The sequence below is a fragment of the Tribolium castaneum genome, chromosome 10 (assembly GCF_031307605.1).
Source record: "Tribolium castaneum strain GA2 chromosome 10, icTriCast1.1, whole genome shotgun sequence".
Lineage (NCBI taxonomy): Eukaryota > Metazoa > Arthropoda > Insecta > Coleoptera > Tenebrionidae > Tribolium > Tribolium castaneum.
In genome coordinates, this window is record NC_087403.1 from 4992993 (window position 1) to 5016905 (window position 23913).

Genomic DNA, 23913 nt, shown 5'->3' on the forward strand with positions numbered 1-23913 from the left:
TTGAAAAAGTTCGGGTTTTCCCTAGCGTCGATTTATCGCGGTGTCCGAGAAACACCCGAGGCGATGATTTCTCGTATTCTGCGAATGAGATACATAAATACGTACTACGCGAAGAAGTAAACTACATTCTTGTGCTGATCCTCGCACTGTGTACTTCATACAACTACTGGTACCAAATCTACATAAAATGGTAAGTAAACCCACACAATACCACCTCAATTATACGACCACCTTTGTGGTAATTTTTTGCTAAAAACATTTTTTTTACCTCATTTTTCGTGCTGGTTCGGTTCACCAGATCAGAGTTTATCGCCTTATCATGTTTTCTCTCCTATTTCAGAAATTCTTCGTCGTTTTCGCTTTATTTATCGCGGCCACAGTTGCCCAACGTCCAACTTATGCAGGAAGCCGTCCTATAGGACGTCCTGACTTAGCCAGTCGTTTCAAAGACCCTGAGGAGCAGTCCACAGTTGCTGTTTACAACAGAGTTGGTGAAGATGGTACCACGGCTAGAATCCCTGTCGATGCGCGGGGTGATGGCCAGCTTGTGGACAGACTGAACCAATGGCCAAGAGAACACAGGCCTTTTTGGCTTCTCAATGCTGACCACATTGAAGCTTCCAGAAACGGACAAAATGTCGAAACTAGGTCTGGATTTGATATTAATAGCGAGGGCGCCAGACCCATTAGGCCGACCGAACAAAGGTCCTCGTTTTTGGGGCCACTGAACTCAACTTCGAAATGATACTGTGATACTTACTGACTGTTAACTTTAATATTCCAATAATTGTAGTTTTGTTATTTTTTAATGTTCATATTTGATACTGACAATAAAGCGGTTCATTCACTTGAAAACTGCATTTTTGACTCTTCCCTCTTGATTCCCTTCCCGACTGGGTCACTAATAATAAATAACCGGTATTATTGTTGCATTTTTTGTTAGTGAAGTATTTTAATATTGTGGTTACACGCAATCGTGACAACTTCCTCAGTCAAGGCAACTGATTAGATTATGAATGAACCAAGGATTACCACCGATAGTACTACCACGAATCATGATCATAATAAAAAAATTATATATTAGTCATTTTTTTCCAAAACTATACAAATGTTATATAGTTTCATCTGATGCATATTATTAATAAGTTTATAGCTGGGTATCAGTAACTTGATATTTTATTTTTGATCAAACACGTTGAAGTCTTTGGAAACGACCAAGTGTGTAAAAGAGATATCTTCTATAATAACTGAATATGAATCAAGCATGTTCAATTAGATTGACAAAAGTATTTTTTTATTGCTTTGGTTTGGTTTTATTTTTTCCTGGCGCCGTGTTACTTCATTGTTGGCACTTGGTGGGGTCAGTGACGTTGTTAAATAAAATGGTTTTTAAAAATTATATTTTTTAATTTACATAGTATGATACAATTTTGGTACGGCTTTGCAAAAGCGATAATGCATTGTGAAAACTTAAATAATGAACAACGATGGCACAATGAAAGGATGGCAAAAGCACTTCCACACTAAATAAAATTTTCTCTTTTCATACCGTTAAATAAGTTCGACATGTCTGCTCTCTATTCGCAAATGAAATGAAAAAAAATTGTAATAATGGCGGTGCGGTAATGCTTCGAGAGTCGTCGAGGAAGTAGTCGGCATAGAACCGTTTCGGAAATATCGGGTGGATGTTGAATTGAGGATGCTTCGACGTTTCAGAAAGGGCTCTATGCCGGGCCACCCCCTACCCGATCGCCGCGTGATATAAAACACTAATATTATTTATACACAACATATGATACATAAGTACATGTTCTCTCGGAGCAAGTCGTTCGTTTAATTAGCGTTAATAGCGTAGTCAGAGCTATAGTTCTCCGGGTGGAACAACGTTAAGAGAGAAGGCCGCGAAGGTTTCCCCTTTCTTTCCGATGGCTTTGGCTTGGTATTGGCCAATGTCGTTGGAGTCGCAAGACACGATCTGTAGAGTATAGCGTTTTCCGTCAGCGGTGAATTTGTATTTGGCACTGCTCTCCTTGATGGGTTTGCCGTCCTTGAGCCAGTTGATTTGCAAGACGTCATCTTCTGTTTCTGCTTCGAATGTGGCAGACTCTCCTTCTGATACCGTGGCGGAAACCGGGAATGTTTTGAACACGGGGCTCTTGGGCTGCTCGCCGGGGACTATCACGTTCAAAGTACAACTGCTGAAACTCTCTCCGGCATCGTTAAAGGCTTCGCAGGTGTAGGCACCGGAGTCTTCAGGGAAGATCTCAGCAATGATCAGTTTGTAAATGTTGGCTTCATTGGTGTATTGGAAATCTTTGCTCGGCTTGATTTCTTTGTTATTGTGCAACCAGATTACGTCGAATTTGTTTGCGCCGATGATACGGCACGAAATAGTCACGGGCTCTCCGTCTTTGACGAAAGCGGACTGTAAATGACTCACGATTCTTGGGGCTTTATCGTCAGAATCTTTCTTGGCTTTTCCGTTGGTCGCATTGGTCATTGCTGAAACAAAACTAAGCGTTCCGAAATTTCTATAATTAGTTTTACTTACGTTTAATTGTGAGACGACACTTGGTTTCTGATGTTCCCATAGAGTTAGTAGCCTTGCAGACATACTCTCCCTCGTCTTCTGGATAAACTTCGTTGATCTGGAGCTTGGCAATTCCGTTCTTGTATTTCAAATCTACTACTTCTGAAGAAGTCAAAATCTTGTTGTTTTTGGTCCAGACGATTTGAGGTTCTGGATCTCCCTTCACATGGGCAGTGAGATTTAAACTGTCACCATCGTTAACCGTCAAGTCGGACAAGTTTTTCGTAAATTTAGGTGCACACATTGTCGAATCGTCTGGTGGTACTGAAACGAACAATTACCTTTTATTTTTATCAAACTTACCTCAAATACATACATGCAAGTTCTTTAGTCGCACTTCTGGATCTGTTCGGACTTCCCGTCGAGTCCAACCGCCCATATTTCTTCGGTGTTCTCTTGTCACTATCACCTACACTTAAAGTGGATCCAGAATGGTTCAAACTGTTATGCGTCACGGGTTGCGAGCTTGGGATTGGTTTCCTGATTGTGACTTGTACAGGTGCTGGTTTAATAGGCTGTTCGATGTATTTTCTGTCACCGGAATGCAAAAATTTCTCCGCTAGTCTTGTCTGCTCTTCAGTGCTCGTCTCTCCTTCAACAATAACCACACAAGAAGTTTCGTCCGTTCCATGAACGTTTGTAGCAACGCATGTGTATTTTCCTGAATCTGACGGTCTGCATCCGACAATTTCCATTGTAATGACACCATCAGATGTGGACATAGAATATTCGTATTTGCTAAGTTCGCGCTTATCCTTGTACCATTTAACAGTCGGGAATGGTTTGCCGCTGAGACAACACAACAGTTTACAAGTGTCGCGTTCTTGCATGACACGAGGGCGGAGCAAGAAAGTGAAGCTTGGAGCGCACTCGTGTTCTTCAGCCCAGAAGGTGTAAGGCAACGGCTGGCGTCTACGAACAGGTTGGGCTTCGGATGGCTTATAGTCTGGAACGACTTTCGGGAGCGCTGGAAAAACTTTGTTATGCGAAACAAATCAATTATTGCAAAATTCTTACGTTGGACGTTCAGGAATACCACTTCTTCGCGAGATCCGTAATGATTTTCAGCTCTAATAATGTATTCGCCGCGATCTTCTAATTTAGCTCTGTTAATAATAAAGTAGTAGTCGTCTCCGACGTAGCGTTTCATAAATTTGACGCTCTGTCTCAATTCGGTGTTGTTGTGGTACCAACTGAGGGTCGCAGCAGCACAACCGATGACTCTGCAGTAGAATTTCACACTTTGGCCTTCGTAGCAGAACGCACTTTGAGGCTTGATGACGAATCTTGGGGCGGCTTGTCGGCGATCTGTACAAAATGTCGTGATAAATAAGTACCGACGCTCGATGTTATTACGTACCAAAGAAGGTGTCATGAATCTTGTATTTGTCGATCAGCAATTTACGTAACGAGGAATATTCAGATAGTCGACCAAGCGGGAGAATGAATGAATCCCAGTTGTCATATTTGGCACGAATCTTGTCGCGAATTTTGAGATATTTCGATTGGCTGATAACTTGAGTCTTGTCGCTGTGGTCACCACTTAGCCAAGCGTGTAATAAACATTCTTCGGCAGTCATACGCTTTCTGTAACAAATTGTGTATTAAACCGTAGTCCAGTAAAAATAAACGTAAACGTACTCTTTATTCTTTAATAGTAGCCTTCTTATGAAGTCCTTTCCTTCTTCTGATACATTGGCGAAAGCTTCCTCATCAAAGTCCCAGTCGCAAGCCTTGACATTTTTCAAAGTCTCGATGTCGTTTTCGCCGGCAAACGGCGACAAACCGCTCAATCTAAAGCCATTTATTAGAAAATTCTCAACAAACTTTTAAAATAACTTACAATACGTAAGCCAAGACTCCAACTGCCCACATGTCGGTATAGAAGCCTACTGGTTCTCGTTCCACGATTTCCGGTGCTGCGAATTCTGCCGTTCCAGTTGAGATCTTAACGACTTCATTTGGATCAAGTTTTGTGGCAAGTCCGAAATCTATCAGTTTGATATTTGTGCCCTTACGTGTCTGGCACATGATATTTTCCGGTTTGATGTCAAGATGAATGATGTTTCGTTCGTGCATGTGTTTGATTGCTTCACAAATCTGCCGCATGTAGTTGATAACTTCAGCTTCCGACATTTGGTAGCCTTCCGCTGTGATTCGTTCGAATAATTCACCTCCGGAAAGGAACTCATAGATGAGGACCATCTCGTCATCATCCTCAAAGGCATCGTGCAAATTGATGAGTTTGGGGTGGTGGAGTTGGTTCATGATATCGATTTCTTTACGAATAAGTTCCTTTTCCATAGCGTGTGACACTGGGATGAACTTAGCGGCGAAAATATTGCCAGTTTTGCGTTCCCGGCAACGGTGGACCACACCAAAGGCCCCAGTTCCGATCTCTTCCAGAATGTCGTAATCGTCATAGACACTTCGGGTTTTGATTTCGACAGGTTGGGGAACGTATTTGGAATAAATATCGAAAACGTATTGATCGTAGTCTTTAACTGGTTCTTTGTGTGACTCTCTGATCTTCTTTCCGTTTTCGTCGACTTCGTATTTCTTTTTCTGGACTGCCTTCTTGCCTGCGTCTTTGGTTGTTATTAGAGTGCTCACTTCTGAAGCATCCGAACGACCGTAAATGTTCTCAGCGTAAATTCTGAATTCGTATTGGTGGCCAGGAGTTAATCCACTGACTGCCATTGTCGTCATACGTGTGTTTCCAACTCGAATCCAAGTACTAAGTGGATGTTCGCGTCTTTCAACCAGGTAGTTGGTGATGTTGCTACCACCGTCCCAAACTGGTGCTTTCCAAGACAGCGCCAATGAATCGGTGCCAATATTGTCAACAACGGGGAATCTTGGAGGATCTGGACGATCCGAAATCTGGATCTTGATAATAGCAGAGTCTTGTCCTAGATTATTTTCCGCAGTAATTCTGTACGGTCCACTGTCTAATTTGCTGCCATCGCGAATAGTAAGAATAGCGTGTCTATCTTTGACTTCCACATGGTAGTGACCACCGGATTCTATAACTTCACCTTCCCTCACCCAAGTGATCTTTGGTTTTGGATGTCCAGTGAATGGAATTTTGATAACAACATTTTCACCCTTGTCAAAGTACGCGGTATCACGGAAGCGAGGAGGAATGTTCAATTTTGGTGCAGCTGGAAAAGTATTATTACCACAGTTATATAAAAAATCCAGTTTAACTTACTCATTATGACAAGTTCGGCACGGGTAGATTTGACTCCAGCTTTGTTGACAGCTCGGCAGACATATTCATCGGCGTCTTCACCAAACACGTCATTAATAATCAAGTAATGCTCATCATCTTCACTATAGATATTATATCTAGAGCCACTGCAAATCTCGCGAGCTCCTTTGTACCAGGTGATTGTTGGTTTAGGCACACCTGTGATCGTGCATTGGAATTGAGCGTTGTGATTTTGAATACAGTTGGCATTTTTGAGTGGTTTGACAATTTCTGGAGGCGTTGCCGCCATTGGATCTTTGATAACGACGGAATTCGAAGCAGAGGACGGTTCAGAAATTCCAGCTACGTTTTGAGCAAACACCCGGAATTCGTATTTACGACCTTCAATAAGGTTCGAAATGTTAATTTGAGTCGGGAGGCAAAGCGAGACATTGACTCTTTGCCAAGTTGAGCTACCAGCTTCACGTTTGTCGATCCAGTAGCCTTGAATACGGGCCCCACCGTCATTTTCGGGTCTTTCCCATTCGAGATTGACGAAATCGCCACCAACTTGCGTAACTTTGGGAATTCCGGGTGGTGAGGGTGGGTCGAAGGGTGCTTTAGCCCGGATCGGATTAGCGCCTTCTAGTGGCGGTCCCATCCCGTTATCATTGACGGCCATCACTCGGAAGAAATATTCCTGGTTTTCTGTAAGGCCTTGAACTGTGAAATTGGTGTCTTTGCAGTGGCTGTTTATTGTAATCCAGTGTAATCCTGTCACGTCCTTCCTTTCGACGACATAGTGGGTGATACGGAGTCCACCATCGTAGCTTGGCGGCTTCCAGTTGAGGGTACAAGTGTGTTTGGTGATGTCAGTGGTTTCCAAGGGACCAGTCGGAGGTCCAGGAAGGCCAGTAATATAGACAGTGAAGCTTCCTGACGCACTTCCACTGTCATTCTTGACAGTCAGATTGTAATTACCAGCATCGTCTTTGTTAATACCTTTGATAAATATAATAATATAATCATCAAAGATTGTGTATTTAATGTGGGCAGATTCGTCGATTTTAGTTCCGTTTCTAGTAAGGGTAACATCGAGGGGTTGATCACCGGAATAGTAGATCTTGATTTTGGTGTTATCGTTTTCGGGCAAGTATAAATCGCCAGGCAAGCGTTCGATACGTGGTGGTGCTACAAAAAATCAAATAAACAAATGTTAGACAATAAAAACAAACGTCTTACTTCCAATCTTTAGCCGTGCAGTGGTTGTAACTGAGCCAAGTGAATTGCTAGCCTCGCAAGTGTAATCTCCATCATCGATATCCAAAAGATCGGAGATGTGTAACCACGCTACTCCTCCTTTAGTTTCGGTTCTAAACCTTCCACTGATGGTGATCTCACGTCCATTTCTCAACCAGCGGAACGTCGGCGGTGGTTTACCGGACGCTTCGCACGATAGAGATACAGATTTGCCGAGAGGAGCAGTTTGGTTGCCAAGTGGTCGTATCCATTCCGGTTTTTCCCCACCAAGGACTTCACAAACTTTGACTGGAGTTGTGCAAGCGCTTGGTTCGCTCTTTCCAGCTGAATTTACAGCATAGATTCTGAATTCGTAATCAGAGCGTTCGATCAAGTTCAAAGCAGTGTAGTTAGTATCAGTAACGTTATATTCGTTGCATTTGTGCCAAAGCGGACTTCCAATTTCGCGTTTTTCAATAATGTAGCCGGTAATTCTAGCTCCACCGTCGTTGGTTGGAGGCTCCCAAGTGAGATCGACGTAGCTTTTGCCAACTTTGACGACCTTCGGGTTTTGAGGTGGCGACGGCACGTTGAATTTGCCTTTGAGTTTGAATTTGCTGGATGATTGTGACGGTTTGCTTAGTCCAGCGGCGTTCTTAGCACGTACGCGGAATTCGTATTCGTGGCCACTTGTCATATTGTAAAGATCGAAGTGCGTTTCCTTGATAAGGTAGTCGCTAGCGCTTTGCCAATGAGTATCGTGAGCAACATCGCGATATTCGAGTTTGTAGCCTTGAATGCGTGAACCGCCATCATTGGCCGGTCGGTCCCAACTCAATGAAATGGTAGTTGTGGTCCAGTCTGTGACGCGTGGTGCACCAGGAGCATCAGGTACCGTGAACGGATACTTGGCGGTGACTGGCTCTGTACTCTCCAAAGGTTCACTAATGCCGTACTGGTTCTCAGCACGGATTCGGAAACTATATTTCTTGTTCGGTTCTAATCCCATTACGTCGTAGTGAGTATTACGGACAAAACTGCTGACTTTGACCCAAATTCCGTTGGTGTCCAGTTTTTCAACAATGTAATTAGTGATTGGAGAACCACCATCATCAGCAGGGGCCCTCCAGGCCAATGAACAGTTATCAGGCGTGACATCGGAGATGTCAAGCGGTCCTTGAGGTGGCTGTGGTTTGTCTACCACCAAGACTCGGCAAGTAGCCGAATCGGAACCAACTGTGTTAGTCAATTTGATAGTGTAACTTCCAGTATCATTTCTCTTGGCACATTTATTAGTGAAAATGGACGCAATATCTGTAGTTTCGAACTTAATTCTACTGTCGGACAAAACTTCGTTTCCGTTGATTGTCCAAGAGGCTTTTGGTTTGGGCGTAGCAACGTACGGCACTGTGATTTTGAATTCTTCGCCTGCAATCACAACCATATCTCTGATACTCAAGTCTGATGTGATTCTTGGAGCTGATGGTGGTGCCCTTGCCGCGATGGCATCGGAGGAAGAGCTCCATGGGCCCTGTCCGGCTGCGTTAATAGCCGCGACTCGGAATTCGTATTCGTGGTTTTCGATCAAATTGATGACTTTGTGTGAGAGGTCGGGGACGATAGCGTGTGAAGCTTTTGTCCATTTATCTTCCGAGATGAGTCTCTTTTCAATCACGTAACCAGTGATGGGAGATCCGCCGTCGTGTCTGGGTTTGGTCCATTGAATCGTGATGGAGTCTTCGGTTGTTTCAATGCCTCGAGGAGCTCCAGGAGCGCCAGGAGGATCGAATGGATGTCTGGCACGAATTGGTTCGGCGGTCACGGCCGGTTCTGATTGGCCGTATTGGTTTTCAGCCATTACGCGGAACTCGTAGTCTCTTCCAAGCGTCAAATTACGAATACGAATGAAGGGAACAGTGACATAGCTACTGACTTTGGACCAAGTTGGGGATTTAGCTTCTTTCTTCTCGACAACGTAGTTTGTAATGTCGCCGCCACCGTTATCTTTCGGTGGTTGCCAGTAGAGAGTGAGAGCATCTCCGGCAAATTCGTCAGCACGGAGATTCTCTGGTTTTCCAGGTCGGTCCAACACACGGACATTGATTGTAGCAGTGTCGAAACCTGATGGATTCTTGAGTTGCAACCTGTACTGACCACTGTCACTACGTTTCGAATTTTTGACAATAATACTAGCAGCATCGTCGGTCAATTTCGGGAATACGCGATTGTCAGACTCGTCAAGGACTTTATCGTTGGCAAACCAAGATGCTGTGGGTTTCGGGAAGCCAACATAAGGAACATGAATACTGAAATCTTCTCCAGCACGGACGGTAATATCTCGGACGCCTCCCAGATCCATGCAAGGTTTGTTGGGTTGTTCCTCGATGAGGATATTGTTACTTGGTCGACTCGGTACAGATTTGCCAACCTCATTTACGGCAATTACTCTGAATTGGTATTCTTCACCTTCCTTTAGTTTTGGAACCGTATACACGTTTTCAGTGATTGGAACGGTATTAACGTCGCTCCAGTCATCGTCACCCTTTGCGCGTTTTTGCAAGATATAGCCTTTGAGTTTGGAGCCGCCATCGCTGCGTGGTGGTCTCCAAGACAAAGTCACGCTATCTTTAGTGATGCGGTCTGCTTTAGGAGGCTCAGGGGCGTCTGGCTTAACTATAATAATAATAATAATAATAATAATAATAATAGTAATAATAATAATAATAATAATAATAATAATAATAATAGTAATAATAATAATAATAATAAATTTAAATGAATTCAAATTCTAATCTAAAAACTTACATCTTTGGTGTTGTGCCACAATTGGTTCAGTCGGTTTGCTCGGTTTGCCAGGTCCGGCTTCATTAACCGCAATAACGCGGAACTCGTATTTGTTACCTTCCCTCAAGTCTTGAACCGTGTATTGCGTGTTAGGGGTTGGATAATTGTTAACCTTCATCCATTCACCACCACGTTCTCTCTTCTCGACATAATAACCAGTGATAGGCTTTCCACCAGTAATCGTTGGTGGGTTCCATTTCAACGAACAAGACGACGGAGTATATCCAGTGACCTCCGGTTGGCTTGGTGCATCTGGTGGGTCGAACGGACTCTTGGCCACGACGGGCTTGCCTTCCAACGGTTCGGAAACGCCGTAAATGTTCTCGGCACGAACGCGGAACACGTATTTCTTGCCTTCGGTTAAGCCGCGCGCGGTGAAGGAAGGTCGAGGACAGAAACCTGGGCATGGACGCCAACTATCAGTTCCAAATTCGCTAACTTCGACAATGTAGCCGCTAATTTCGCCACCGCCATCGTCACTTGGTGGGTTCCAGGAGAGCGAAACGCTGTCTTGTGTGGTTTCGGTGTATTGTAGGGGACCTCTCGGTATTCCGGGTTTGTCCACGACAATGACTTCAATGTCGGCTTCATCTGCGCCGTACTCGTTTTTGGCTTTGACGGTGTATTTGCCAGCATCGTCGCGGTTGGAAACTTCGACTCGGAGAGCAGTGTGTTCACTTGTCGTCTCAGTCTGAAATGTTTCATTAATTTATTTGTCTACGTTTTGTATATTTTACATACGTAAACTCTGTTGGTTTCGGGTATGACCATACCCTTCTTCGACCATTCGATTTTAGGTGTCGGTGCACCGGTCAGAGGAATATCAATATTGATAGGCTCTCCGGCACGGACTTTGATTTTGCGACCGATAATTCCATCGAGCCACAATTTCGGTTTTTCTGTAATCAAAAAGTAAACACAAGACTCAATTTTGTTGAAACTTCAAACCTTTCATTGGTTTAGCGATGAATACGTTCGATGTATCGCTAGGTTTACCAGCTCCGGCGGCATTGACAGCTGATACTCTGTATTCGTATTGGTGTCCTTCTTGTACTCTATCGTCGTAATATTCCAAGTGACGAGAAGGTTCTTTGTTAAGTTTAACCCATCGTCCAGTCGCGCGGTCTCGTCTTTCGATGTCATAGCCAATAATCGGAGAGCCACCGTTGCTAATAGGTGCCGACCATTTGATTTTAATATGGTCTTTATCGCTGTCCACAAGTTCTGGTTTTCCAGGCTTTCCAGGAACATCTAAAACACACAAAAACATGATTAGAACTAATAAAAAAGCTATTTTGCCCAAAATATCCACCGTATTGATTCTTTGCAACAACTGGTTTCTCCGTATCAAGAGGATCGGAGCGTCCTTGGAGATTTTCAGCAAACACTCTAAACTCGTATTTAGTGCCTTCAATCAATCTTGGAACAACAGCGTGTGTGTTTTTAGGATTGACATAGCTGACAGCAGGGACCCAGCCTCCGCCATGAGTCAAATCTCGCTTTTCGATAACGTATCCACTGTAATCAAAATTTTGTAATAATTTTTTAATTTGAATGCAATTTATTACGTTAATTCGCTACCGCCATTATCTTTTGGTGGTTTCCAAGAAAGCGTGACGCTTTGTGCCGTAACTTCTTCGTATTCTAGTGGACCTTGTGGCGGTCCAGGGCGATCTAAAACAATTTATTCAGAACTTCTTACCTTGAGTCCAAGATAACGTACCCAAGACGATAACTTGGAATGAACCCTCATCTATTCCAGAATTATTTTTAATCAGTAGGTGATACAAGCCACTGTCTGAACGTTTAGCGTTGACTGTGTGGATGATCGTGTGGTAGCCGATGGAAGTAACGGTAGTGCGATCATCCGCTGTCAAAGCTTTACTACCAACAGTCCAAGTGGCTTCGGGACATGGTTCACCAATAAAATCGATGTCAACATGGAGAATAAGACCGGCTTTGATACGAATATCATTGAGCGGGGTCTTGATTTTGGGAGCCACTGAAAAAACACAGTTATTTGGTTCAAACTAGTAATCTGACTTACAAAATCTGGCTTTAGCAGTGACAAGATCTGAAGGTTCGGACGGTTCACTCTGTCCAGCAGTATTAGTCGCGATTACTCTAAATTCGTATTCTTGTCCTTCGGTTAAATCAGGTACAGTAGCTGTGTTTTTATTAGCAGGTACGTGAGCAGCGTTTGTCCAGTAGGGACTTCCTTTTTCTTTCTTTTGAATGATGTAGCCTGTAATTGGAGAACCGCCGTCGCTCTTTGGCGGGGTCCATTCCAGATCGACATGATCTTTATCCCAGTCTGTGACAGCTGGTTTGCCGGGAGCGCTTGGTTCGTCTGGAATTATCAAAAAATAGAAAAAAAAACGAACTCAAAATTGGGAGTTTTACCAAATTCGTTCTTAGCAATAATACTTCTGGGTGTTTCAAGCGGTTCGGATTCTCCGACCGCGTTGACGGCCTTGACTCTAAAGAAGTATTCTTTACGGTGGATAAGTCTAGTGATATCATGGGATGTGATTGTCGCCATTCCGGCGTCGGACCACGTTCCACGAGAGACGTCCATTTTTTCAACAACATAGTGCAAGATGGGTGAACCACCGTCATCCAGAGGTGGCTTCCATTGAATTCGGGCGCTTTCTTTAGTGACATTACTGACGTTAAGTGGTGGTTGTGGAGGTCCTGGTTTGTCTAAGACCGTGACATTTGCAGAGGCAGTGATGCTTCCTAAGTCATTGGTCAGGGTAACGGTATATCGCCCCGCGTCAGATCGAAGTGACGAGGATACGTCAAATGACATTTTATTGTTATAAACAGCGATGTCAATTCTATCACTCGATTTAACTTCCTTGCCATTGACGGTCCATTTGACAGTCGGTTTCGGCGATGCTTCAATAGGAATAGTCCATCCGAAGCGCTGACCGGCTTTGACTGTAATATCTTCAAGGAGAGTCTTGTCGAAGGTTGGAGCTTGGAACCTAGGCTTGGCAATGACAGGCACTGAGGCTTCACTAGGCTCACTTTGGCCGCCCTTATTCACGGCGATCACCCGGAATTCGTATTCCTCGCCTTCAGTTAGGTTTGGTACAGTACCTTTTGTGGTATTTCCAGGAATTTCAACAGCCTTCTCCCAAGTGCTACACAAATTGATAATTTTGCTGTGCAATTTTCTTTAATAAATACTTACCCGTGTTTTGGTCTCTTTTCGATGATATAAGACGTAATGGGGGAACCTCCATCCTTCCTGGGAGGAGCCCATTCAAGGTCGACATGATCTTTGTCCCAGTCTGTGGGTGTAGGTGCTCCTGGTCTGTCAGGTTTAGTGAACGGATCTTTGGCCGTGATACTTTCAGCAGTTGTGAGAGGAGCAGATTCGCCCAGTTTGTTTACAGCACAGACTCGGAAATTGTAGTCGTGTCCTTCAGTTAAGTTAGGAACGCGCATTGATGTTCCAACGGCTTCACCCACGGGAACCCATCGCATATTTTCAGTGTCTTGTTTTTCAACTGTGTAGTGAGTAATTTCGGAGCCACCGTCATCTTTTGGTGGTTTCCAGCGAAGCGTGAGCGAGTTCTTGGAGACATTGTCTGCTTTGAGTGGTCCTTCGGGCGGAGTAGGCACATCTAGGACTGTAACATTGACAGTGGCAACATCTCTGCCGTTGACATTTTTGGCAGTGAGTTGGTATACTCCACTATCACCACGTTTGGCATCGGTGACCTTGAGGTTTGTTTTGTAGTCTTCGTTGACGATTTTAAGTCTATCGGTATTGAATAGAGTGTTTCCTTTGAGTTCCCACACTTTAGACGGTGGTGGTTCACCAATGACTGGAACATTAAGTTCGAACGATTGTCCAACGCGTACCTTGATGTCAAGTAGCGCGTTTCTGTCAATTTTAGGTGCCACTGTAACAAAGTAATTAATTATTTTATTGTTGTTTATGTACTGACTTACAATTCTTTGGTCTCGCGACGTGGATTTTAGAAGCATCGCTGGGTTCTCCAGGACCGGCTTTATTGACAGCACGGATGCGGAACTCATACGGTGTTCCTTCAATGAGATCCTTGACTTTTCCTTGTGGGACGTCTCCTTCAACCTCGGCACATTTCTCCCAATTAGGATTGAATTTGTCGCGTTTTTCAATAACGTAGCCAGTGATGGGTGACCCGCCATCGGACTCCGGCCTGTCCCATTTAAGCTCGACAAAGTCGCTATCGTAGTCAATAATTTCAGGCGTTCCAGTTTTACCGGGTTCATCAAACGGATTTTTGGCTTCAATAGCTTGTGCGGTGGTCAGTGGTTCAGACTTGCCTTGTTTATTAACGGCACGTACTCTAAATTTGTACTTTTTGCCGGGTACAAGACCATCAACGTCAAGTGAAGTTTCAGGGCCGTCGGTTTCTCCCGCCGGGACCCAGCGTCCTGTAGCTTCGTCCATTTTTTCAACAATGTATCTGTCGACGGGTTGGCCACCGTCATCCGCTGGCGGACGCCAGTTGAGTTTGCAGCCATTGGCATGGACGTCGGAGACTTTAAGCGGGCCTCCGGGAGGACTGGGTACATCCAGAACAATCACCTCGACTTCTGCGATGTCTTTTCCGTTTGCATTTTCAGCAGTTACAGTGTAAGTTCCAGATTCGGCACGAGTTGCGTTACGGACCGCAATCTTCGTGTTGTAATCTCCGTGCTGGACTTTAGTTCTCTCCCCAGACTTGATTTCCTTGCCTTTCATCAGCCACTTCGTCGTAGGCATTGGCTCGCCAGAAACTTTAACGTCAAAGCTGAAAGGCTGTCCTGCCTTAATCCGGACTTCAATGAGGTTAGTTCGGTCGATTTTAGGAGCCTGATTTCTGGGTTTGGCAATAATTGTGGGTGTTTCGTTGCTTGGGTCGCCAGGACCTGCCGCATTGACAGCCCGGACGCGGAATTCGTAGGGTTGTCCTTCAATTAAGTCACCAACAGTGGCTTTGGTTTGGTCTGCTGGTACTTCAAAAGCGCGCTCCCATTCGCCAAATTTGTCTTTCTTTTCGACGATATAGCCGGTAATTGGCGAACCGCCGTCGTCTTTCGGCGGAGTCCATTGTAAGTCAACGTGGTCTTTATCCCAGTCGGTGGCTTTCAGATGTCCTGGTGGTCCAGGTTCGTCGAATGGATTCTTGGCAAGGATTGCTTGTTCGGTCTCCAGGGGTTTAGATTCACCTTCTGCGTTGACAGCAGCTACTCTGAATTTGTATTCTTTACCAGGGGTTAAACCTGTTACCTCAAAGTCTGTAAATAAATGATTAGTGACCGTTGCAATAAATTGCATTGAAAAATAGTACTTGGTTCGTTTGCTCGTCCGCATGGTACCCAGGTTCCAGTTTCCGGGTCCATTTTTTCGACTTGATAGTATTCAATTGGAGTACCACCGTCATCCTTTGGTCGTTTCCATTTAAGTTTACATCCATTTTTGTTGACATCTGATACTTGCAGTGGTCCTTCGGGACTAGACGGTTTATCCGTAACAGTGACGTTGATAGTATGAGTGTCTCTTCCGGACGAGTTGGTAGCAGTCACAGTATATTCACCAGTATCGTCACGTTTAACTGGCCTAATAGCAATTTTGGTGTTATAGTCAACATTTTCAATCAATGTGCGGTTGTCATTCTTGAGGGTCATTCCATTGAACCGCCATTCCACTGTCGGTGGAGGTTCACCGATAATATTAGCGTCAAATTTGAGCGGAGAACCGGCAGAAATGGTAACGTCATGAAGATGTCTTCTGTCGATTCTTGGAGCCACTGTAAAAAATTGTTATTGAAGTTATGCAAGGAAATACGTTACGTACAGAATCTAGGTTTGGCGGTAAAGGTTTTACTAGAGTCGGAAGCAGGACTTTGACCGGCTTTATTGACAGCAATGACACGAAACTGATATTCATTTCCTTCAATCAAACCGTGTACCACAGCCGTAGGTGTAGGGGTGGTCGTCTCTAAAGCTTTCTCCCACAACGGACTGTATTTATCTTTCATTTCAACAATATATCCGGTAATCGGGGAACCACCATCCGACGGAGGTTCAGTCCATTTGAGTTCAACGTGTTGAGCGGTCCAGTCAACGGGTTCTGGAGCCCCTGGTTTGCTAGGTGTCGCTGAAAATTGCTTATTATGTTGCGCCCACATCGTATTTTATCAAAACTCACTGAATGGATCTTTGGCGGTGATGGTTCCGGCAGTTTCCAAAGGTTCAGATTCGCCTTCTTTATTCACAGCTTTTACTCTAAATTTATATTCATGCCCAGGAATAAGTCCATCAACTTTCATTTCGGGCACATCTCCAGTTGTTTTTCCAACTGGTAACCAAATTCCAGTTTCTGGGTCCAACTTTTCGACGACGTATCCTTCGATAGGTTCACCACCATCGTCTTTCGGTCTCTTCCATTTAAGATTACATCCGTCTTTGTGGATATCAGTGACTTCCAATGGGCCTTCTGGTTGTCCAGGTTTGGCTGAAAATATTTCGTTACCCACGAATTCCATCCAAATTGAGAGTTACTTACAGACAACAGTAATTTCAATTTCTGCAGTGTCTTGGCCGTATCTATTCGAAGCAACAATTTTGTAAACTCCAGTGTCCTTTCTTTCGGGTTTGTCGTTAAAGAACTTGGAGTTATAAGGAACATTATCAACACGACGATGTGCTGTCTGGGTAACTGTTTTGTTGTCTTGGTACCATACAACTTCGGGAGCAGGTTCACCGCTAACTTTGACATCAATGTAAATCGGTTCGCCTTCCTTGACTGTCAAATTATGCAAAGTACGGCGATCGATCTTAGGAGCCACTAAAAGGATATTTCTTATAACTGTTCTCACACTTTAAAGAGAAATATTTACATTTTCTGGGCTTCGTAATGACGGATTTAGATGCTTGGCTAGGTTCACCAGGTCCTGCCGCGTTAACTGCTCTTACCCTAAACTCGTATTCGACACCTTCATCTAAATGATCAGCAGTTCCTTTAGTATCATGAGGACCAACTTCTCCAGCTTTGGTCCATTTCGGTGATCCCTTCTCCCGCTTTTCGATAATATATCCGGTGATTGGAGATCCACCATCATTAGCGGGTGGAGTCCATCGTAAGTCGACATGATCCTTGTCCCAGTCAGTAACCTCGGGTGTCCCGGGTGCGCCAGGTTCGTCTAAAAACACGAAATAGGACAATGCGATAACCACTAGCACACTCACCAAATGGATTTTTAGCCACAATAGTCTGTTCGGCAACCAAAGGTTCCGATTCACCCTCAGCATTTACTGCCGACACTCTGAATTTATATTCTTGACCAGGTTCAAGGTTATTTAAATCGATTTTAGCTTCTTTGGCACGCCCTGCAGGTACCCAGCGGCCTGTTGCAGTGTCCAGTTTTTCAACAGCGTAATATTCAATTGGTACGCCACCATCATCTTGTGGCGGGTTCCATTTAAGGCTACATCCTTCTTTGTGCACGTCACTGATTTTAAGTGGGCCTTCAGGTTTGCCAGGTTTGTCGACGACTTTGATCTCAATACTGGCTTCGTCTTTTCCTGAAGTATTTTCGGCTTTGAGAGTTAGAGTACCGGTGTGGCCTCTTTCAGCCGAGGAAATTACCAATTTCGTTCTGTAATCTTCAAGATCGACAGTGATATCGTCACGTTTTTCGATACGTGCTTTGTTCAAGAACCATGTCTTCGTCGGTGGAGGTTCTCCAGAGACTTTGACGTCCAGACGAATGTGCTGTCCTGCTTTAACGGTAATATCTCTAAGAGTACTACGGTCAATTTTAGGTGGTACGAATCTGTCTTTAGCTGTAATGGTTTCTGACGGAGGTGATGGTTTACTTTCGCCACCTTTGTTGACAGCTTTGACCCGGAATTGGTATTTTTGCCCTTCTTGGAGATCGGGTACTTTAGCTTCGGTTTTATGTCCCGGTACTTCGAGAGCTTTTTGCCATTTACCGGTGATAGGGTCTTTCTTTTCAATGATGTATTTTTCAATTGGTGCACCACCATCTTCTTTAGGAGGTGCCCATTTGAGATCAGCGTGATTCTTAGACCAGTCTTTGATTTCTGGTTTTCCAGGAGTATCTGGTTCCGAGTATGGATTCTTAGCTGTGATTGGAACTTCCGTTTCTAGTGGTTCTGATTCACCTTCGGAATTGATAGCTTTGACTCTAAACAAATAGTCTTTGCCTTCGTTAAGACCCGTAACGTCAGCTTCAGGTGTTTTGGTTGTTGTGACAGGGATCCATCTGCCGGATTCCACGTCCATTCGCTCTACGACGTAACCACTTACTGGCTCTCCACCATCATCTTCTGGTGGTTCCCATTTGAGTTTGCAGCCGTCTGCTTTGACATCGGAAACGTTAAGAGGGCCTTTAGGTTTGGAAGGTTTGCTCAAAACTTGGATTTCAACATCGACGGTGTCTACACCAGAGTCGTTTTTAGCTGTAACTGTATAAACCGCGGTATCGGAGCGTTGGACTTTCTGTAAAGTGAAAGACGTGTGATAATCTTCGTTTTCAATCTTAAGTCTGTCGGTATTTTTAAGAACTTTCTCTTTAAGCGTCCATGTTACTACAGGCGCAGGTTCACCCTTCACATCAGCCTCTATACGAAGCAATTGTCCGGTACGCAAAACCTTCTTCTGGAGATTCTTGCGGTCAATATGAGGCGCCACTGTAAAAAAATATATTAAGATAGGACAAAAAATAGTCATGAAAGTTCGTACAAAATCTGGGTTTAGCAATAACTGATTTAGAGGGGTCACTAGGTTCGCTAGGTCCAGCCTTATTAACTGCAACAATTCGGAACTCGTACTCGTGCCCTTCTTCAACTGTGTTTACGCGACCGTTGGTTCTGTCTCCTGGAACTGTAGCTGCATCAACCCAGCCACGTCCAGCTTTGTCATGCATCTGGATAATGTATTTTTCGATAGGAGCACCACCGTCGCTTTTTGGCGGTGTCCAAGCCAATTCGACGAAGTCTTTGTCCCAGTTTTTGGGATCGGGACGTCCAGGTTTTCCAGGTTCGTCTGAAACCAACCGAAATAGAAAAATTTCGTGATTTTGTTAAGCCTACCGAATGGATTTTTGGCAATGATGGACTTTTCAGTTTCTAATGGTTCTGACTCTCCCTCTTTGTTGACGGCTTTGACCCTGAATTTGTATGGTTTGCCTTCTTGGAGTCCCGTAATGTTGGCTTCGGGTTCGGTACTTCTACCACACGGAAGCCACTGGCCGGTCAGAGGATCAAGTTTTTCGATTTCGTAATGGTCAATTGGACTGCCACCATCATCTTCCGGCTTCTTCCATTTGAGTTTGCAGCCGTGTTTGGTGACATCAGTGACGTCAAGGGGACCTTTGGGCGAGGATGGTTTGGCAAGGACGGAGATTTCGATATCGGCGGTGTCTTCACCGACTTCGTTTTTGGCAATAATTGTATATTTGCCTGACTGCTTGCGTTTTGCCTTAAGTACAAAGAATTTGGTATTGTAATCCACATTGTCGATTCTTATTTCATCGGAGGAGGCAATTTCTTTGCCTTCGTACAACCAAGTGACTGTCGGTGGAGGTTCACCAGCGATGTTGATATCCAAACTGATCGAAAGACCGGCTTTGATTGTCAGCGGCTTACAGTTAGTGCGATCAATCAATGGTTTTACTGAAACACAAATGTCAAGAGCTTTTAATTGCATAGAGACGTAACTTACAGAATCTTGGTTTGGCTGTATGCCAGTTGGTCTGTTCGGACGGATCAGAGGTCCCTGCTTTGTTTACAGCACGAACGCGGAATTTATATTGATTACCCTCTTCGAGTTTGTTAACAGTTCCGTTACATTGAGGTCCTACTTCAGCTACTTTGACAAACTGTCCGCTGAATTTATCCATAGCTTCAATGACATAGCCGGTAATAGGAGCACCGCCGTCTCTGACGGGTGGTTCCCACTTGAGTTTAACCGAATGTTCGTCGTAATCCACGATTTCCGGCAATCCTGGTGGGGCGGCAATATCGTATGGGTTCTTAGCAATGATAGACGTATCGCTTTCCAAAGGCTCAGATTCGCCTTCTTCGTTGACAGCTTTGACGCGGAAACTGTATTTTTTGTTAGGTTCAAGACCGGTAACTTCATGTTCGGTCTTGTCTGGATCAATAAATCCGGCAGGTACCCAACGACCGGTACTGGCGTCTTGCTTTTCAACCACGTATCCGGTGATGGGCAGACCACCATCGTCTTTGGGTTTTTCCCATTTGAGTTTACAACCTTCTTTGTGTACTCCGGTAATATCGAGTGGTCCTTCTGGTTTTCCGGGTTTGTCTAGGATAATAACTTCGACCGGTGCTTCGTCAAAACCGGATTCATTTTCGGCTTTGATTGTGTAAGTTCCGGTGTGTTTGCGCACAGTGTCTGACAGAGTGAATTTAGTGTTGTAGTCTTCGTTTTCGATTTTGAGATTGCCGCCGGATTCCAGAGGTTTGTTGGCGAAGCTCCAGGTAATTTTCGGTGGAGGTTCACCTTTTACGTCTACATCGAATTTGACCACTTGACCTGCACGTACTTTGACAGTGTGTAGTTTCTCGCGATTGATTAGTGGACGTACTAAAAAAACCAAATTAGAAAACTAGAGACTGTAAAAACTTTTAGTTTACAATGTCTAGCTTTGGCAACGTGTTGTCCTGTGGCATCCGACGGTTCTCCTGGTCCAGCCTTATTGATAGCGCGGACCCGGAATTGATACGTATTGCCTTCTTTGAGGCCGGGTACTTGTGCGTCTGTTGCCGGAGTGTCAGTTGTGAGAATCTCGTCCCAAGAAGTGGAGAATTTCTCTTTCTTTTCGATGACGTATCCGGTGATAGGTGCACCTCCGTTGTTTTTGGGAGCGGTCCATTTGAGATCGACGCGGTCCGCGTCCCAGTCAGTGATTTCAGGAGTTCCCGGTTTTCCTGGAATATCGTAAGGATTCTTTGCTACTATAGACTTATCTGTTTCGAGAGGTTCGGATTCTCCTTCATCGTTGACAGCTCTGACTCTGAAGTCGTATTCGTGGCCTTCGACTAAGCCTTTGACGTCCATTTCTGTATCGTTTGTGCGTCCGACGGGAGCCCAGCGACCTGTTTGTTTATCTAACTTTTCGACGACGTATCCGGTTATTGGTTTGCCACCGTCATCTTCGGGCTTCTCCCATTTCAATTTGCAGCCGTTCTTGACGACGTCGGTGACTTGCAGTGGTCCTTTAGGTTTGGATGGTGATGCTATGGAGGGGAGTTAGTAGACTAATTCTACGAAGCAAAGCGCCTAAATACTCACAAAGTACAGTAACTTCTACTTCGGCTTCATCAGAGCCGTGCTCATTAACAGCTTTTATTTTGTAAATACCGGTGTTTTTACGGATGGAGTTATTAATTGTGATTTTAGTGTTATAATCTACGTTGACAATCTCGATGTTGCCTTCTGACTTAACTTCTTTGTCATTTTGGAACCAAGTGATTGTCGGTGGAGGTTCACCCCTAACGTCAATATCGTACTTGATGATTTTACCAGCGCGAACACAAATCGGTTTAAGATTCGTTCTATCGATTCTCGGTTTGACTAAAAATTAGCAATAAATCATAATTGTGATAATTTTTTCAAAACTTACGAGCTCTGTGTTTGATAATTTGCATTTTTGAAGCATCAGACGGCTCTCCAGGCCCAGCTTTATTAACAGCAATAATACGGAATTGATATTCTCCACGTTCTTTCAAATCCTCTACTCTAGCTTCTGTCAAGTCTCCAGAAACTTCAGCAGCTTTTTCCCAATCAGGCTTATACTTATCTTTCTTTTGGATGATGTACTTCTCAATTGGAGCCCCACCGTCACTGGTGGGTTTCTCCCATTTGAGATTTACACCCTTATTGTCATAGTCCACAATTTCTGGAGCACCAGGTTTGCCAGGTTCATCTAAATACCAAATTTAGAGAAACTAACAATTATTTATTTCCGAGTCTTACCAAAGGGATTCTTGGCAACAATACTACGATCTGAAACTAGAGGTTCTGAATCTCCTTCATTGTTAACAGCAGTGACGCGGAATTTGTATTCCGACCCAGGGTTGAGTCCAGTCACTTCATATTCAAGTTTTCCGTCAGGTCCTACTTTATCGCCGGGTACACGACCAACACGTACCCATTTACCCGTAGCCATATCCATCTTTTCAATTTCATACTCCTTGATTGGACTACCACCGTCATCTTCTGGTTTTTGCCACCCAAGTTTACATTTTTCGGCTGTGACATCAGTAACTTTCAATGGCCCTTCAGGGGAACCAGGTTTGCCCAAAACTGTCAATTCTACAGTTTCTGTGTCTTTGCCGTTTACGTTTTCAACGGTCAGAGTATATTTTCCGGTGTCTCTACGAGCCGCATTGACGATAGTAAAATCGGTGTGGTAGTCAGTGTTTTCGATTTTGATTCTTTCGCTGTTTGTCAATGGGATATTATCTCTCCACACCCATTTCTTTTCCGGTGGCGGTTCACCACTTATATCAACTGACCATTTATGCGTACGACCGGCTTTGATTATCACCGATTTGAATGTCTCGCGATCGATACGTGGTTTCACTGGAAAACATTGCTATTTCCAGCGCCTCGACTCTAGAAAAATACTTACAGTTCCTGTGTTTGCAGAGATGGTTATCTGTCGGTTCTGACGGCACCGAAGGACCAGCTTTATTATGTGCGCGCACTCTGAATTGATAAACCATATTTTCTTTCAAATTTTCGACAACACATTCGGGGTTGCTATCCTCAGTTTTGGCAACTTCGGTCCAATCAGGCGAGAATTTGTCTTTCATTTCGATGGTGTAGTGAGTGATAGGGCGGCCACCGTCATTGTCAGGCTTGGCCCATTTGAGTGTGGCACTCTTGTTGTCATAGTCGATAATTTCTGGCTTGCCAGGTGCTCCGGGTTCGTCGTAGGGGTTTTTGGCAAGGATCGCATCAGTGGTTTCGAGAGGTTCCGACTCTCCTTCCTTATTCTTAGCTCTGACTCTGAACTTGTACTTCTTCTTCGGCGTAAGTCCTTTGAAAGTGAAGGAGTTTTCATCAGGACCAACTTCGCCGGCTGGTATCCATCTGCCAGTTTCCATGTCCATCTTTTCGAGGATGTAACCGGTAAGTTCGGTGCCTCCACTGTCTTCTGGTTTTTGCCACGCGACTTTGACGTGGGTCGCGCGGACTTCTTCGACTTTGAGCGGACCTTTGGGAGGTGTTGGTTTGTCTAAAACGATAACTTCAGCTGAACCTTCACAAGTTCCCGAACTGTTGGTGAGGATAAGGCGGTATTTGCCACTGTCTAGTCTCGTGCATCTTCGGACGGTTATTACAGTGTTTCGTTCGTATTTATCGAGAGTTATTCTCTCCTCTATGTCTTGTTTAATCTCTGTATTGTCTAACATCCATTTCACCTCTGGTTCGGGCTCACCGCCGTATTTGATGTCATATTTGACGGTTTGGCCCTTTTTGATAATTATAGGGTTTAGGTCATTGCCAATAATGAACGGTTTGACGAATCGACATTTGGCAATGATTGGTTTTGTGCTATCACTTGGTTCACCAGGCCCGGCTTTATTGATAGCCCGAACTCTGAACTCATACTGGCTGTTTTCTTTGAGCCCCGGAACTGTTCCAGAGAGTTGATCTCCAGGTACTTCAATACCCTTTGACCAGTCTTTTGCGAATTTTTCCTTAAATTCAATCACGTAACCAGTAATCGGTGCACCACCGTCGCTGTCAGGTTTAGACCATTTAAGATCAGCGTGATCTTTGTCCCAGTCAACAACTTCAACGTCTTTAGGTTTACTTGGTTCATCTGGAATAGACAAGTCGTTATTAGATTTGTTGAAATTTTATGGTCTCGATCCTGAAAATATAAGTGAATTGTCGTAATTGTCGACGTTTTGACGTTTCAAAAATAATGTGCTGACGTTTCGATTTTACAAATTCTTCCTCTTAAGCCTATTCTTGTGTAAAAACAAAAATCAATGT

At 44.3% G+C, this 23913-nt stretch overlaps 1 protein-coding gene and 1 non-coding gene across 27 annotated transcripts in view; one reads left to right on the forward strand and one right to left on the reverse strand.

Moving 5' to 3' along the window:
• Window positions 1–1383: 1383 nt before the first annotated feature.
• Window positions 1384–23913, reverse strand: part of bt (bent) — a 38151-nt gene continuing 15621 nt past the window's right edge. For all 26 annotated transcript variants that reach the window (XM_064359331.1, XM_064359322.1, XM_015978524.2 and 23 more), the window contains 33 exons: window positions 22538–23737; window positions 21880–22488; window positions 21527–21829; window positions 21196–21477; window positions 20538–21140; window positions 19600–20487; window positions 18969–19550; window positions 18619–18921; window positions 17100–18566; window positions 16751–17053; window positions 16417–16698; window positions 16060–16365; window positions 15706–16008; window positions 15200–15658; window positions 13833–15146; window positions 13066–13783; window positions 12270–13015; window positions 11914–12216; window positions 11590–11868; window positions 11435–11540; window positions 11179–11384; window positions 10815–11117; window positions 10608–10765; window positions 9828–10557; window positions 7026–9695; window positions 5805–6974; window positions 4434–5754; window positions 4232–4384; window positions 3951–4177; window positions 3608–3898; window positions 2907–3557; window positions 2552–2854; window positions 1384–2502 (listed from right to left, as the gene is read on the reverse strand). In XM_064359331.1, coding sequence (XP_064215401.1) covers window positions 1862–2502; window positions 2552–2854; window positions 2907–3557; window positions 3608–3898; window positions 3951–4177; window positions 4232–4384; window positions 4434–5754; window positions 5805–6974; window positions 7026–9695; window positions 9828–10557; window positions 10608–10765; window positions 10815–11117; window positions 11179–11384; window positions 11435–11540; window positions 11590–11868; window positions 11914–12216; window positions 12270–13015; window positions 13066–13783; window positions 13833–15146; window positions 15200–15658; window positions 15706–16008; window positions 16060–16365; window positions 16417–16698; window positions 16751–17053; window positions 17100–18566; window positions 18619–18921; window positions 18969–19550; window positions 19600–20487; window positions 20538–21140; window positions 21196–21477; window positions 21527–21829; window positions 21880–22488; window positions 22538–23737 — 20180 coding nt within the window. In that variant the 3' untranslated portion in view covers window positions 1384–1861. The remainder of the gene's footprint in view (window positions 2503–2551; window positions 2855–2906; window positions 3558–3607; window positions 3899–3950; window positions 4178–4231; window positions 4385–4433; window positions 5755–5804; window positions 6975–7025; window positions 9696–9827; window positions 10558–10607; window positions 10766–10814; window positions 11118–11178; window positions 11385–11434; window positions 11541–11589; window positions 11869–11913; window positions 12217–12269; window positions 13016–13065; window positions 13784–13832; window positions 15147–15199; window positions 15659–15705; window positions 16009–16059; window positions 16366–16416; window positions 16699–16750; window positions 17054–17099; window positions 18567–18618; window positions 18922–18968; window positions 19551–19599; window positions 20488–20537; window positions 21141–21195; window positions 21478–21526; window positions 21830–21879; window positions 22489–22537; window positions 23738–23913) is intronic.
• Mir11614 (microRNA mir-11614) lies at window positions 11642–11793 on the forward strand. The gene has a single exon (NR_161795.1). It is a non-coding gene; the product is annotated as a microRNA mir-11614 (primary transcript).